Raw genomic sequence first — 13,771 nt, forward strand, 5'->3', positions numbered from 1 at the left:
TACAGTTAGTTACCAGCTGGAGTAATGCTTCCTGTTACACCTATTTTACCTTTCTGGAATTTGTCCAGGAAAAGTCTGGCTTCATCACTACATGCAGGAAAGACTACATTGAATTTTCTTCTTGACCAGGGGAGGCTGGTGCCTCCCTGCCAACAAAGCTGTGCTGGCTTCCACCGGGTGGAAGTGTGCCATCTCATGGGAAGAAGCTTTTTTCTTGACAACACGGCTGTGAAGACACCTTCCTTTCTGTCCCTGCTCTGGGGCATCAAAACTAAACCAACTATCACAGCGGTCAACAACCGGGACAGGGCAATGCTCCCCACTGTGTTTTTCTTTCCTGAGTCAAGCTGGCTGATAACATGGCATACAACTCTTAGGGAGAGAGATGGTAACATCCAAATGCCCTCTTCTGCAGCAAGCTGCGAACTTCACAGCCACAGCACTACTGGGTTTCCATGCTATTCACATACATACACACACACACAGCCGAAAGAGCCATGACAGGGAAGCTGTGCTGTAGAGAGAGGGCCTGAGACCACTTTTCTTCTTGCTACTGAAATGTTTTCTGTCTTCGCCTAGGCATTTACATGGTCGGATATACAAAACGGTGTATAATATAATGTAAGAGTTGAGGAACTAGATCTAGGTCTGGATTTGCAGTCTCTGGATGCTAAGAGTCCCATTGTTTTAAACCGTGCAAGCCCACCACCAGCTCCATCACAGTTTACTCTTTCATGCAAAGCCACCTCTAACATCGATGAGCCAGCTGTCTAACCAGGCAATGGTGACAGTGGTATGAATAAGGTCCAGTGGGAATATTGCATACAGCACAGTGGGTGATAGCATATGCCTCCTTTACAAAAATCCTTTTGCATTGGTCATGAAAACCATACACACAAAAAAGCCTGTAATTTCCACACAAGCCACCCAGCAGAAATAGCTTGTTGAAAAAGAGAAAACATTTGTCTCCCTCTGAGCCCTTTCAATAACAAACTATACAGAATCATATAGATTTGGGCAGCAGGTCCTCATGGACAAGAATAGACTTAGTCTGCATGCTAAGTGAGTGCTGTACCCACCCTGAACTTACTTGTAGAGTAGTTCTTCTTAAGAAAGTAAATTCACATTCACCAGCTCCCAGGGAAACACCTCTAAATAAAATGCCAGTCTATTGTTTGCAGTACAATTATTGTAGTTATTCAGACAGGTCTGATCTACAGAGCTATTTAAGATAGGATAGAAAATCCAGCTCTGGAAGCTGCCAGGTAAACAAGACTGCAGGTATTTCAGTGTTCAATTCAGTAAGAAAAGGCAAGTATGCCACAGATACAAAAACGTAATTCACAGCTCCTGTACTGCAGAAGGGACAATCAAAAGCATCAAATCTCTCAGGGAAGAAGCATTTCCTCTTCAGTCTTTCCCAGATGGTTGAATGGCCACATGAATGTATAAAAGTATGAATATGGACATATTCTGCGACATCTGTTTGTTCAAAGCATACAAAGTCTCACTGCATAGATTTGCAGGCACAACAGGCCACCCAAAATGTTGTGCCTTACACCAAATACTACCTACCTTCAAAACACAGGCTGTGATTTTCAGAGGTGCTGAAAAGCTAAAGCAACTGGATATATTTGCTGTAGCTATACAGAATTCCTAAGGAAAAGCTGCATATAGCAGTGTGGTCTTGGACTTGGCAGCGTTTTCACTCGCAGCCCCAGCCCTGATGATGAGTTCCTTACGCTCTGTACTGCTCCCTGCATATATCCTTGTGCAGCATCAGCCACCATCTGCTCTGTCACATATGGTGCATACAGCATTTTGGGACACATCTGTTAGAAGCCAGGGTTTACATTTTATCATTGCAGCTATTCTGTGCACCACCTTCCTGTGTGGACACAGTTTACAGAACGCCTTCCTTCTGCTTAAATTAAACCACTTCCACAACAGGTTACTCTAACAGCCCCAAAACTTTACTTTTATTTTCACACCTTAGTGTATTCCTTGCTACCTGCCTTGTCCAGCCAAGCCATTAGATACGTGCACCCCTTCACTTTCTTAGTCAACATGTAAACCAACTGTAACGGCCTTTGTAAAAGCAAAAAATTACCCTTCTAAATATCTTTCTCTTTCTAATTGGAGCAACCAAATTACATTCACACAGAATGAATACCTGTTGCCTCAAAAAATCAAGTCTTTTCCATTCCCAGTCTTTGAAAGTTAAAAGAGAGCTCTGACAGAAAGCAAGTGAGCCCACCAACGCATTCCCCTTTTTCCCTTCTCCTACTTACCAGATGTTAATTGGTTGGTCTGTCCATCAATAAGCACTGAGAATACAAAAATAAATGTTAAACCTCCAAAAAAGAAAGTATCATGCTTACCACTTAAGTGTACAGCTTTGTACTACAGGATAAATGTCCCATCAGACGCATTAGAACGGAACAGTGGAGACATCCTGTGGCCACTTATTTTATTTACACTTGAATGTTCCCATTATTAATATTTTCAATCGATTTGTTCAACCAGTTTTGCAAATTATATGCAAAATCACTTAATAATGTAAGAAGGCCTGAAGACAATAGAGTTTTCTTAGCTAACTTCCCATCTACCACATCATGTAATCCCTTATTGGAAATTGCTGTGCTCTACCTCAGTATTCAATACTTTCCATTCTCTCTCTCATTCTGTTATACAATTTCCCATTAAAAAAAAAAAAACAAAACATTTAGGGAGCTTGAGCTAGTCTAGGTGGCAACACTAACCCCTGACAGCCATGCATACATGTCAAAAGCAACATTGTAATTTCATTTATTTAGATTTATAGCATAAAAGGCATGTAATTCTCAGATCTAGGCATTCTGCCAACAGGAAAATACTATCCAATGAAGTACATGTGTAAAGCACCTGCCAATAGTGTAAGCTAAGCAACCACAAGAAAATGAAAGGCAGAAACACTTGCAAATCCGAACACAGCTCTTTTCATCCCCTTCCCTCCAAAGGAGAACAATTTTAGGATAGATGCATGTGCCGAACATGAGGTTCAGAGTTTTTCATGGACAACTCACTGCCACAAACCCCCTCTGTTTTCATACTTCCAGACATACAGCTTGAGGAAAGGGTCCCCCAGCCAGTTCACGGGATGGCTGTGGCTCTGTAAGTCCAGTTCATCTTGATTTACTCACTGATGACCACGTTGACTTGGCCACTTTTTAAAACAAAAAGCAAATGAATTTCAAGGACAGGTTTTTTTGTTTGTTTTGTTTTGTGGTAGTAGGTACATATTTCTCACTACAGGAAAGAAGAAAGATTTCTTTTAGATTTATGCCTTCAAGCAATTCACCGGCTCTACCTAAATGGCCTACAAAGGCTGGGCATAACCACTGCCAAATCCCAGAACACGTGCCCAAGTGCTCCCACGAAGAGCTCTAGAGTCTGCACTGCCCACACTTTGGGTCCATTTAGTGTGTTATTCCAAATGGAAGTGCCTTCATCTAGTATTCATCTCAGATGTGTTGCAGCTGTATAATCCACTCAGGAGGCATGGTTTTGAGCGTACCTTCCTTAAAGAACAACGAATATTCTGTTCTTTCAAGCAAGACGTTCATGTTTTCCAGCAAGGACAGACCTTGCTATTTGCCCATCAAAGGAGGCATCAGCTCAGGAAACAGGCTGCAGCAGAAACTGCACTCCACACCTCGAATACTCCACTGGCTCTACAAATCAGAATTCATCCAAGCACATTGAGGAGATATAGCATTTCTCAGCTCCAAATAGCATTGTCCACTAAATTGAACCTTAAAATAATCACACAGAGTAAAACCAAAGCAGTCCAGGTTATTTTCCATGTTGAACAGCTTGCTTAAACTGTGCTTAGACTGTGGAGGTAAAGATTGTGCAGATGTTACAACGAAGGCAAAAAAAATCTTTTCTCTGCTACCTGTGACAAATGGAGCTCATCATGACACAAATGATCAACTCAGACTAGATCTGTTCCCACAAAATACAGCTCTCGTCTTCTCTCACATTTGTCATCTCCAGCAAAATTAGAAATGACTTAATGATTCATCCTGAGTGTTTTTCCTGCATGATCTTACTAAAGATTTTTGCCATCTAAATATTCACACACAAAGCATTTTAAACAAAGATTTAGTAGCGGATAAACCTGAATTTGCTCAAATCCCCTAGGAGGTGGGCTCAGATCCGTCTGCTCCTGTGTGTATACATGTCCGCAGACATGGTTGCAAAGCCTGAGGCTGGTTAATATTGCTGTATAACACTATAAAAAGTATTTCCTAGCTGTTCTACCAACTCCCTGCCTGCTGAAAAAAGAATATAGCTTTTGTCAGTTCTGCTCCTTTGGTACAGTTGGCTATGAAAAAAAAAATATCTGGAAATACAAGAGGTGGTCAGAGCAGCCAGAAAGGCCTCACTTCAGCACTGGGTGGGATTTCACAGCCTTAAGAGGCAAGAGCGACTGCCCAGGCATGCTCTGCTTTATTCCCCAAACCCTTGTGCCACGTGTGGAGGGCTGATGCTTTAACACCCTCTTGTTCCGCACACAGACCTCTCGCCCCCCCCCGCCCAATCTGTAACAATAAGTAGACCCCTGAATATGCTGATATTAGACGCTCACCCCAATGCATCAGGCTGTGTGTTTCCTCAATATAGTACAAGGAAACAAGCGAAGAACACCTGTGCTAAATAACAATGGACTAATCCACTATTAAAAATCCTGGATTGTTCTCCAGTCTGCAAAGGCTTCTACTGAAGAAAGGTGCTGAGCTGCCAGCAGATCTTCACTGAGAAAGGGAAGCTGAGGCCAAGACAGTTTAATAAACAACTCTGAAAGGATTTTACAGAGCCCATGTCTCCTATCACGCTTGTATAAGCTGTTTACATCAAGGAGCTAAGAACTGAAACCTTGGGGAGCCAAGCAAGGGGGCATATTCTTCCCAGAAGAGTTTGTGATTTCTGGAATGAAGTAATCTGATGCACAGATGGATGAGACAATAAACAGTTTTTGGAGAGGCAAATGATAACGCTGGATTCTGAAACTAAGCACAGCAGGTAGCAAGCTTCCGGATGGGTGTTGAAAAGACTCATGCAATTTCCTAAAATCTGATACACTTAATCCCTCAGACATGGAAGATTTAACTGTTACCATTATTAATACCAGATCCATTGTACCACAGGTACAATGCTAGCATAAACCCTCCCCACAGCTTCATGTGGCACGAGATTTAAATGACCCTTCTACTATGAAGACCAACGTTCAGGACCATGCCAGGCACTGTATCACTATGAATCCACTGGAAAGCATTTCACAAAGCCATGAAAAGAAACTTGTACTTGTTAATGTACCACTGCAGCAGAGACTACTGTCTAATTAATTTTTTTAACGTTGTCAGAACAAATAGCAGGCCCATTTCCCAAGAATCATCAGATTCCCACTGAAATAAGCGAAATAAATTGTTCAGGGAGGTGTGGATTATAATGGATAAAATAATAAACACAACAACAGTGGATTAAAAACTAATCTCTTTCTTAATGCTGAGTGCAGTCCCCTTCAAGTCAAACTTGAGATAAAACATCATGGGACAACTTGCTCTGCTGATCCCTAGGTTAAATCTACACCGTATATAACGATTGAGGACACCAGGCTTTAATTGTGTTCACATTTCTCTCAGATGAGGTCTGTTTGAGGAAGAGAACCACAATAACAATAATAATTAATAATAATAATAATAAAAAAAACATACCAGGCAGGAGTTGCTGTAGACTTTTCTATGAGTCATATACAGTTGCCCTGTTAAAAAAAAAAAAAAGTAATGAATACGTACTGATCAGCTGGAGGGAGGGATAATGATTTTGAAGAGTGACGGTACTTTCCTGAGCCTGTACACAGTGTGTTCAGTATATTTGATAAAGAATGCCCACAGTCCTAGCAGCATATGGATGCCTCTGAAACAGAAGCGAAACAAAGTGAAACATCAACAAAGCCCGCTCACCTGTTCTGCAGCCCCTGGCAATGAGGGCTGCACATTCACGTAAATAAACCTCGCAGCCCAGTCTTTGAACGCTGACCTCCTCTGCAATGGAGGGCAAGTGCCCTTCTCCCGTGGGCAACCGAACGACCAGCCTCCAGAAGAGACACAGTTCGGCTCGTCCACGCGTTGCTCCTCACGGGACATAAATAACACCACACGATCTGTTACTCCAGCACCAAGCAGGGCTGACGGGTACCTCACGGCAGGCACACAAGACACAACTCTCCCTCCTTCGGGTTTCACCTCTCGCCCTTGGCCCTCTCCAGCTACCCACCCGCACCACACGCGCAGTTCCTGACGCGGGACCGGCGGAGGTACAGTCGGCGCGGGGCTCTCCCCACGCCAACAGAAACCCACGGAGCCGTGGGCCACCCGGTCCCTTTTTTTCCCCTCACTCCCGACTAACGCCGAGCGGGCTGCGCGCTGCGAGCACCCAGCGCAGTTCTTAATTGCTTCAAAACCGATGATTTTGCGGTTTTATTATATATTTTTTTTCTGTTTGTTTTCCCCGCAGCACCCAGACGCACACCCGGAGCCGCTCCCCGCCGCCGCCCCGGCCCGGCCCCGCTCACCTCAGCCCCCGCCGCCTCAGAAGCGCCCCGGGGGAGCCGCCCGGCACCGCCGCCGCCACCGGCACCTCACCGTGAGGCGCCGTGAGGGACTGGCACGGGCGCGAGCGGGACCGTTGAGGAGCCACGCGCCGGGCGCGAGGGGCGCGAACACGAGGGGGGCACGCGGGGAGCACGAGGGGGGCACGCGGGGGGCACGAGGAGGGCACGCGGGGGGCGCCTGCCCCGTGCAAAGGCAGCGCGGCCCCGGCGCCCCCGCCCCGCTGCGTGCCCCCTCCCGCCGGGGGGCGCCACCCGCGGCCGGGGGCTGCCGAGCGCTCCCCAGGCACTGCCCGGGCGTTGCTGCGGCCCGGCCCGCGCCGCTCCCCCCGCCAGAGGGCGGCCGAGGCCAGCGCCGCCGCCTCGCCCGCCCCGACGGAGCGGCGCCGCCGGCAGCGGGCAGGGGCGGCCGCTGCCGCCGCCGTGCCAGGCTCTGTGGCGGCGGGCACCGGCTGCCCAGCGGGCGCCGTCGCCGACGGCTGCGTGAAACGCTCGGCGCGCCCCGTCGGTGCGGCTGGCCCGCTCCCGGGCCGGCCGGGAGGGGCCCCGGGCGGGGCTGGGAGCGCCCCGTCGGGACCGGCACGGGGACGGGGAGCGGCGGGACGGGGCGGGGCGGGCCGGGCCGGGACGGGGCTGCCGCGCGTCCCCGCGCGGTGCGCGCCCCCGGCGCCGCACGTCCCCGCGCCCGCGGGGCCGGGGCGCGCGCGGGCGCCCCATTGGCCGTTGCTAGGTGACGTGCGGCGCGGCCACGTGACCGGTGTTAAATGCCGCCCCGGCGGCGCGCGGCGCCGCAGAGCCCGTCCCGCTGGCGGCGGCGGGAGCGCGGCTGCCCGCCCCGGCCCGCCCCGGCCCGGCCCCGCGGGCGCGCAGCGCGGCGCGGCGAGCATGGTGCCGCGGCCCTGACCTCCGCGCCCCGGTGGGGACGGCCGCGGGGCGGCGGCCCGTGCCCCGTGCCCCGGCGGGAGGGCGGCGGGCGGGCGGGGGCGCGGGATGACCGGCGTCCTGGAGAGCCTGGTGCCGGACATGCACGCCAGCCAGATCTCCGCCGGCGGCTACCAGCAGCAGCAGCAGCAGCAGCAGCAGCACGGCGGCCTGCACAAGCCGCAGGAGTCCCCCACGCTGCCCGTGTCCACCGCCACCGACAGCAGCTACTACACCAACCAGCAGCACGGGGCGGCGGGCGGGCCGCCCTACGGCCCGCTGGGCTCCTACCCCTACGCGGCCGGCGGCGCCGCCCCCTACTCGGCCAAGGCCGGCTACGACCTGGGCTACGCGGGCGCGTACGGCTCCTACGGGCCCTACGGCGCCAGGGCCTCCCCGGCCAGCAACGACCCCGGTACGTCCGAGCCCCGGGGGGGCCCCGCGGGAGCCCGGCGAGGCCGCGCTCGGGGCCCCGGGGGGGGGAGCGGGGAGGGCGCTCGTGCCCGGCGGGGCCGCCCCGACGGGGCGGGCGGTGCCGGCGGGCAGGGCCCGGGGCGGCGGGGGCGCCCGTCCTCACCGGGGCCGCCGCGTGTGCCGCAGCAGAGAAGGAGGACTGCGAGCCGGAGATCAGGATAGTGAACGGCAAGCCGAAGAAAGTGCGGAAGCCGCGGACCATCTACTCCAGCTTCCAGCTGGCGGCCCTGCAGCGGCGCTTCCAGAAAACCCAGTACCTCGCCCTGCCCGAGAGAGCGGAGCTGGCGGCCTCCCTGGGCCTCACCCAGACGCAGGTAGGGCCCTCCCGCCGCGGGGCCCCGGGCACCTCCCGTCCCGACGGGGCCGGCGCGGGCGGGCGGGCGGGCGCCGTCGGGGCGCGGGAGGGGGCACGGCCCGCGGCGCCTCGACGGCCCGGGGCGGGCCGGGCCGGGGGCTGGGGGCCGTGGGGAGTCAGTCTCCGAGCCGAGCCAGCGCCGGAGCCCGCGGAGCTGCGGAGCCCGCCCGGCCCCGGCGCGGCGGCGGCCCGCTGACGCCGCTCTGCCCCCAGGTGAAGATCTGGTTCCAGAACCGCCGTTCCAAGTTCAAGAAGATGTGGAAGAGCGGCGAGATCCCGGCGGAGCCCCCCCCGCGCCGCAGCGCCTCGCCGCCGCCCCCCTCCTCGCCCCCGGCCTGGGACTTCGCCGCGCACCCGCGCACGCCGGGCGGCCCCGCCAGCCCCAGCCCCGCCGCCGCCTTCCTCGGCACCTACCCCTGGTACCCGACGGCGCCCGGCGGCCCCGCGCACCTGCCGGCGGCCGCCCCCCTCCCGCAGCCGCCGCAGCCCCCGCACCACCACGGCGGCGGCATCTTCTAGGCGCCGCAGAGACTCGAGCCCGCGGGGCCCCGACGTGCAGCACTGGTGCTTTGGAGCAGCCCCGTCCCGTCCCGTCCCGTCCCGTATTGTCGCGGCACCGGACCGAGCTCCCCCCACCGCCCCCCGCAGCCGAAGTGAGCAGTGCGGGACCGGCGCCCCTCTCCTCTCCACACCCCCCGTCTTTCTCGTCAAATCACCAGTGCAGAACTTTGCTTAATTTTATTTTTTATTTTTTTAAAGTTGATAGGTGCCTTTGCGGAAGACCTCATTTTGATGTTGGGGACTAAACAAAAAATAATAATAAAACGATAAAAAAAAAAGATAAATAATTTTTATATGTAGATTTAAAACGAGAGCCTCCCGTGTTTAAGTTATCCCTTGTAGCCGTGTAGGAACCAGCCCGGCGAGGGGGGGGTCTCCCGGCCGCACCGTGCTTTCGGGCGGGGGTCGGGCCCCGACGGGGCCCCCCCGGCAGCCCCCGGCCCTGCCCCGGCGCGGTTCGCCGTTCAGACCCGTGAAACGAAACGAAAGAAAACAAAAAAGGGTATTTGGGGTTATTTATTATGGAAAACTTAAACACTCTTTAATGTTTCTTTTACAATAAGCAGAGATTATTTAAATAAATTATTGTTTCCATGGTGCCCGCGCTGAGTTTCTTTGGGGACGGGGGAGGTCGGGCCCGCGGTGCTCACCTGGGGGGAGCCGCCTCTCCTGCTCGCCACCGCGACGTTGCCGCAAGCCGGCAGCTTCCCCCCTTCTCCCCCCCGTCCTTTCCCGTCTACAATAAAGTCTCGCCCCTGCCAGTCTTCGCGGCGAGGCCATGAATCACTCAGCGCTGCCTCCGGCAGCCCAGACCCAGCCCTCCCCCCTGCCTGCTGGCGCCAGGGACATTTCGCCCGGGACTGGCTCCTGCCGTCTCACCGCCTCCCAGACGTGCCGGAGGGGTTTGGGGCACGGCCCCGGAGTAATTTCTCTCCTCTGCCTCCCCGTCGTTTGCACCCAGGCCGGAGGCACCCCCGGTTGCCCCCTTGCAGGGGCTGCCCCCCTCCGAGCCGCCCCCCCGGGGGATGCCGACTCCGCGGAGGTGCCGGTGGGAGCGGAGCGGGACGAAAGGCGGCTGCTGCCCGGCCCCCCGTTGCCCCCCGCTCCCCCCCGCTCCCCGCCAGGCCGAGTGCTCGCCCCGGACCCTCCGGCAGAAGGGGGGCGGCAGGGGGGAGCCCGGGGGGGCGGCTTGTGCCTGAGAGCCTCGGGGAGAGCCCGGGGGAAGGGGTGGGGGCAGAAGGCGAAGGAGGAGTGCGGGAAGGAGAAGGAAGGGGGGGAAGGACGGGAGAGGCGGCTGCAGGGGAGGAGGGAGCGGGAGAGACAAAGGCGAAGCCGCCCCGGGGAGCGGCGGGGACACCGGCCCCGGGCGGCGGGGGGCGAAGCTGCGGGGGCCGGTCGCGGAGCGGAGCGGGGCCAGGAGGGGAGGCGGCAGGAGCCGCCTCCGGCCACACGGACACGCGTGTCGGGGCGGGGACGGGCACCGGGACACCCCTCCGGCAGGTGACGGGTTCTGCTGACACCCCGCGTCCGAGCTGCGGGAGGAAAGCAGGGGCGCGGGGCAGAGCCGGGACGGGGACCCCCCCGCCCCGTCGCTTTTCCAGGCGCTTCTGGTTACCGAAAGAAGTTCCCCGAGACCCCCCCATCCCCTCCCCGCCCCTGCCGACCCCCCTCGCCCGGGTGCAGCCCGGTGCGGCGGCGCCGAGCCTGCCTCGGCCCCGTGGAGTCGGGCGCGGTGCCCGCAGCCGCGGGGGGTCCCTGCCCCGGGCCGGGGCAGAGCGCGGTGCCCTCCGCGCTTTGCTTCTCCCGCTCGGCACGTTGCCTTTTGCTGTTCATTCGGCGGCACTTGGCCGCGGCCCGCCGGCAGCGGCTCCCTGGGCCGGGTGTGCGGCAGCCGTCGGGGCACCCCGCGGCACCCCGGGCTCTGGCTCGCGGCCGTGCTGGGGGGGCAAGGGGTTGCCCAGGCGTGCCCACGGCCACCCGCGCCGCAGTGTCATCCGTCCCTCCATCGCATATACACGTCCACGCACACGTGCGGCGTGAGCTTTCTCCCGTGTGCCCGTGCTCCCGGCCGGGGCAGGCTGCAGGGCGAACCGGCCGCCCCCCGACGAGGCGGCTACCGGGGGCGGGCGGGGGGGAGCCCGGGGCCGCCCCTCCGGGCTGGGCAGCCCAGGGGGCGAGAAGCGCCCCGGCCCCGGGGAGAGCCCGGGGGGGGGCTCGTCCCGTTCCGCCCCGGCCCCCAGCAGCGATCCCCCCCCCGTCTGTCCCCCCCCGTCGGGCCGGCCCGGGGGGCTCCGTCCGCTCGCCGCGCACGGGCGGGGCCGGCCGCGCTGTGCCGAGGAGAGGCAATTTGCTCGTTTGCCCCGGTGAAAAGAAAAAGCACGAGAAATTCAATTAAAGCGGCTCTGGCAAAAGGAGTTATTTGAGGCATGAATGTCTCCCCTAAAGCTGTAGCAATCATGTGGCATTAGACACTTCCGGAATCCTATAGCCAACTTGAAAAATCCCAGACCCCTTTTTTCCCTAATTTTTGCTCTGATCTGTAATTTTATCCACATTTGCACTAGTTTGAGCATTCTGGCTCTCCCATCTGAAAGCCTGCAATTACTATATAATTCTTCGCAATTTCACATGTCCTAATATGGACTGTAATTTTTGCGCAAGACAATTTCCTGCTATTTCAAGCATCAACATTGTCAAAGTTGTATGTACATAATAAATGGGAATATCAATGCATAGTTTTTAGCATAACATCTTGACTCCTCGATAATTATATCCGTTCGGAGCCTACGCAGAATTAGCCTGAATTGCATGGTAACTGCTGCTGCTTTAAAATTTTTAAAAATTACTCATAATTTTCCCAAAGATTACCAAGATCTCGAGTGCACAATGTCATCAGCGTAATGAAGAGTAAACATTTATGCTAATAATCTGCAATTTTTTTCATCAGCTATAAAGACAGAGGCTATATAGCAGAAAATTTCAGTCATATTCTGCAAGAGCAGAGCTGCAAAAAGGCTCCTGCGCTCAGAGGCATGTACATCTCTGGGGGATCTCAATCCACATTTGCACTCTCAGGATATTATTATTGTGCTTGGCTTCTTTTTTTTTTTTTTTCCCCCATTTTTTTTTCCCTCCCCAGCCCTCTCTCCCTGTCTCTCACACTCTCTCGCTCCTGTAACTTTCGTAGCCAAAAAGCCGCCTTCGGTCCTTCGCTTTGCCGCACGGAGCCGTGCCCCGGGGCGGAAGGTAAGGGCGGCGGCGCCGGCTCCGCTCCCCCGGGGGTCGAGGTGAGTGCGCGGAGCGCGGCGCGGCGCGGCCGGGAGCCACCGGCGGGGCTCGGCCGATGCCTCTGCCCCGCGGACTCGTGCCCGGGGCCGGCCGGAGCGGGGGCTGCCGCCGGGCCGGGGGCCGCGGTGCCGCTGGGCTCCGCCGGCGGCCGCGCCGTGCCCGAGCGTGCTCGGAGCGGCGGAGGCCGGAGCGGTGCGAGCGGGAGCGCCGCGGCCGGGCCCCCGCTCCGGGAGCCGGGGAGGCGGGGGGCGGGCGGGCCGGCGCGGGGGGGGACCGAACTTTTTCCGTGGCGTGCGAGTTGCGCCGGTGGCAGGAGCGGGGCCGGCAGAAGGCGGCGGGGCGAGCGGGGAGCGCGGCGGCGGGGTCGCTTTTTTTTTTCCCTCTGTCAGGCGAAGGGAGCGAGCATCGAATGCAAACGGGTTTGGACTCTGATATTTGATTTTTTTTCTAGTTTCAGGGGCTGCTCTGTGCTCTGCAATTAGATTGACACATGTACAACATCCCCAGCCATTCAAGGGGGTTCGCAGGGACACTCCAAAGGGATTTTTTTTCTTTCTTTCTTTCTTTTTGGGTGGAAGATATTAAAGAGGTATCTGTTGTTTGGCAATTTTGCTAAGTCTGTCTTCATTACTTCAACATTGTGCATTTGCTAATTTGGAAGCCCCTTCCTATTGACAGCTCTGCTCCATACACCTGCAAGCAATTTGCAGAGCTCCAATATAGGAGAATTGCAGAGATGGCAGCTCGCACCTATTTTATTTTTTTTTTCTTCGCTTTTCTCAATGCACAGCAAATTTGGCTTTCAGTGCGTTATCTCTTTTGTTAATGCAAAAAGATTCCCTGGGCGAAAAAATTGCTCATAATTACCAGAGAGATGGGGAAACTGCATTAGAATAAATAAACCTGAAATTACTGTAATTATGTTGTGTTTGATGGGCTCGGCTTGTAATCAAGAAGAGAATACAGTGAAATGATGCTGACCCTCTTGGGTTTGCAGCTGTACGCGCACTTTGGGGTCTTTTTTTGCAGAAAAGAGTCATTTTGATCATCATTAAGCTGTGTGTAACCTATTTCAGAAGTGTTTGAAAATGAGGGGCACTTTTTTTTCCCAACAAGGGAAAAAAATATATCCCAAAATTACATTTTGCCATTTACAGACTCATCCATAAGGTTGTGTTTGCGGGGTGACAATTGTTAAAGGTATAATATTCGAAATCAGGACTTAATCATTGTAATGAGGTATTGTTTCAATATAAGCACCTTTGGATTATTCATAGTTTAATTAATATCCTCATTATGAAAATCTTCGAATCAGATATTTGATGAACTACTTGTCAGCAACAAGGCAGAATTAATTAGGCCTGTATTGAGATTAACATTTTCAAATGTACAATTATAATAGACTCTAACTCAAGACCGCCTCGCCGAGAGAAAACTAATAATTTCTCTATTTGAACTGTTAGCAAGACGTTATTGAATTACTAGGAGCTAACATATCTTAAAGTGCTCCCCTCTGC

General features: G+C 55.1%; 1 protein-coding gene and 1 long non-coding RNA gene across 3 annotated transcripts; one reads left to right on the top strand and one right to left on the bottom strand.

Moving 5' to 3' along the window:
- Positions 1 to 1,466: 1,466 nt before the first annotated feature.
- Positions 1,467 to 6,808, bottom strand: LOC125182529 (uncharacterized). Its single transcript, XR_007162516.2, has 3 exons — positions 6,620 to 6,808; positions 5,760 to 5,806; positions 1,467 to 2,327 (listed from the first exon to the last, which is right to left on the bottom strand). It is a non-coding gene; the product is annotated as an uncharacterized lncRNA (long non-coding RNA).
- A 658-nt stretch (positions 6,809 to 7,466) lies between these two features.
- Positions 7,467 to 9,565, top strand: DLX2 (distal-less homeobox 2). Of its 2 annotated transcripts, none has more exons than XM_066999896.1 (3): positions 7,467 to 7,991; positions 8,177 to 8,364; positions 8,619 to 9,565. In XM_066999896.1, exons 1-3 carry the CDS (start codon positions 7,646 to 7,648, stop codon positions 8,922 to 8,924), a joined length of 840 nt encoding a protein of 279 aa, XP_066855997.1. In that variant the 5' UTR covers positions 7,467 to 7,645; the 3' UTR covers positions 8,925 to 9,565. The 2 variants fall into 2 exon arrangements, with proteins under 2 accessions (XP_066855997.1, XP_066855998.1); XM_066999897.1 differs by having other exon boundaries at positions 8,180 to 8,364.
- Positions 9,566 to 13,771: the final 4,206 nt, after the last annotated feature.

This window comes from Anser cygnoides, chromosome 6, assembly GCF_040182565.1.
Source record: "Anser cygnoides isolate HZ-2024a breed goose chromosome 6, Taihu_goose_T2T_genome, whole genome shotgun sequence".
NCBI classification, from domain to species: domain Eukaryota; kingdom Metazoa; phylum Chordata; class Aves; order Anseriformes; family Anatidae; genus Anser; species Anser cygnoides.

Excerpts from the sequence above, each read along its gene's own strand:
- DLX2 (XM_066999896.1), top strand. The coding sequence starts at position 7,646 with ATGACCGGCGTCCTGGAGAGCCTGGTGCCGGACATGCACGCCAGCCAG. Across the intron at positions 7,992-8,176 it reads CCCGGCCAGCAACGACCCCG|CAGAGAAGGAGGACTGCGAG; the intron begins GTACGTCCGAGC and ends CGTGTGCCGCAG. Across the intron at positions 8,365-8,618 it reads TGGGCCTCACCCAGACGCAG|GTGAAGATCTGGTTCCAGAA; the intron begins GTAGGGCCCTCC and ends CTCTGCCCCCAG.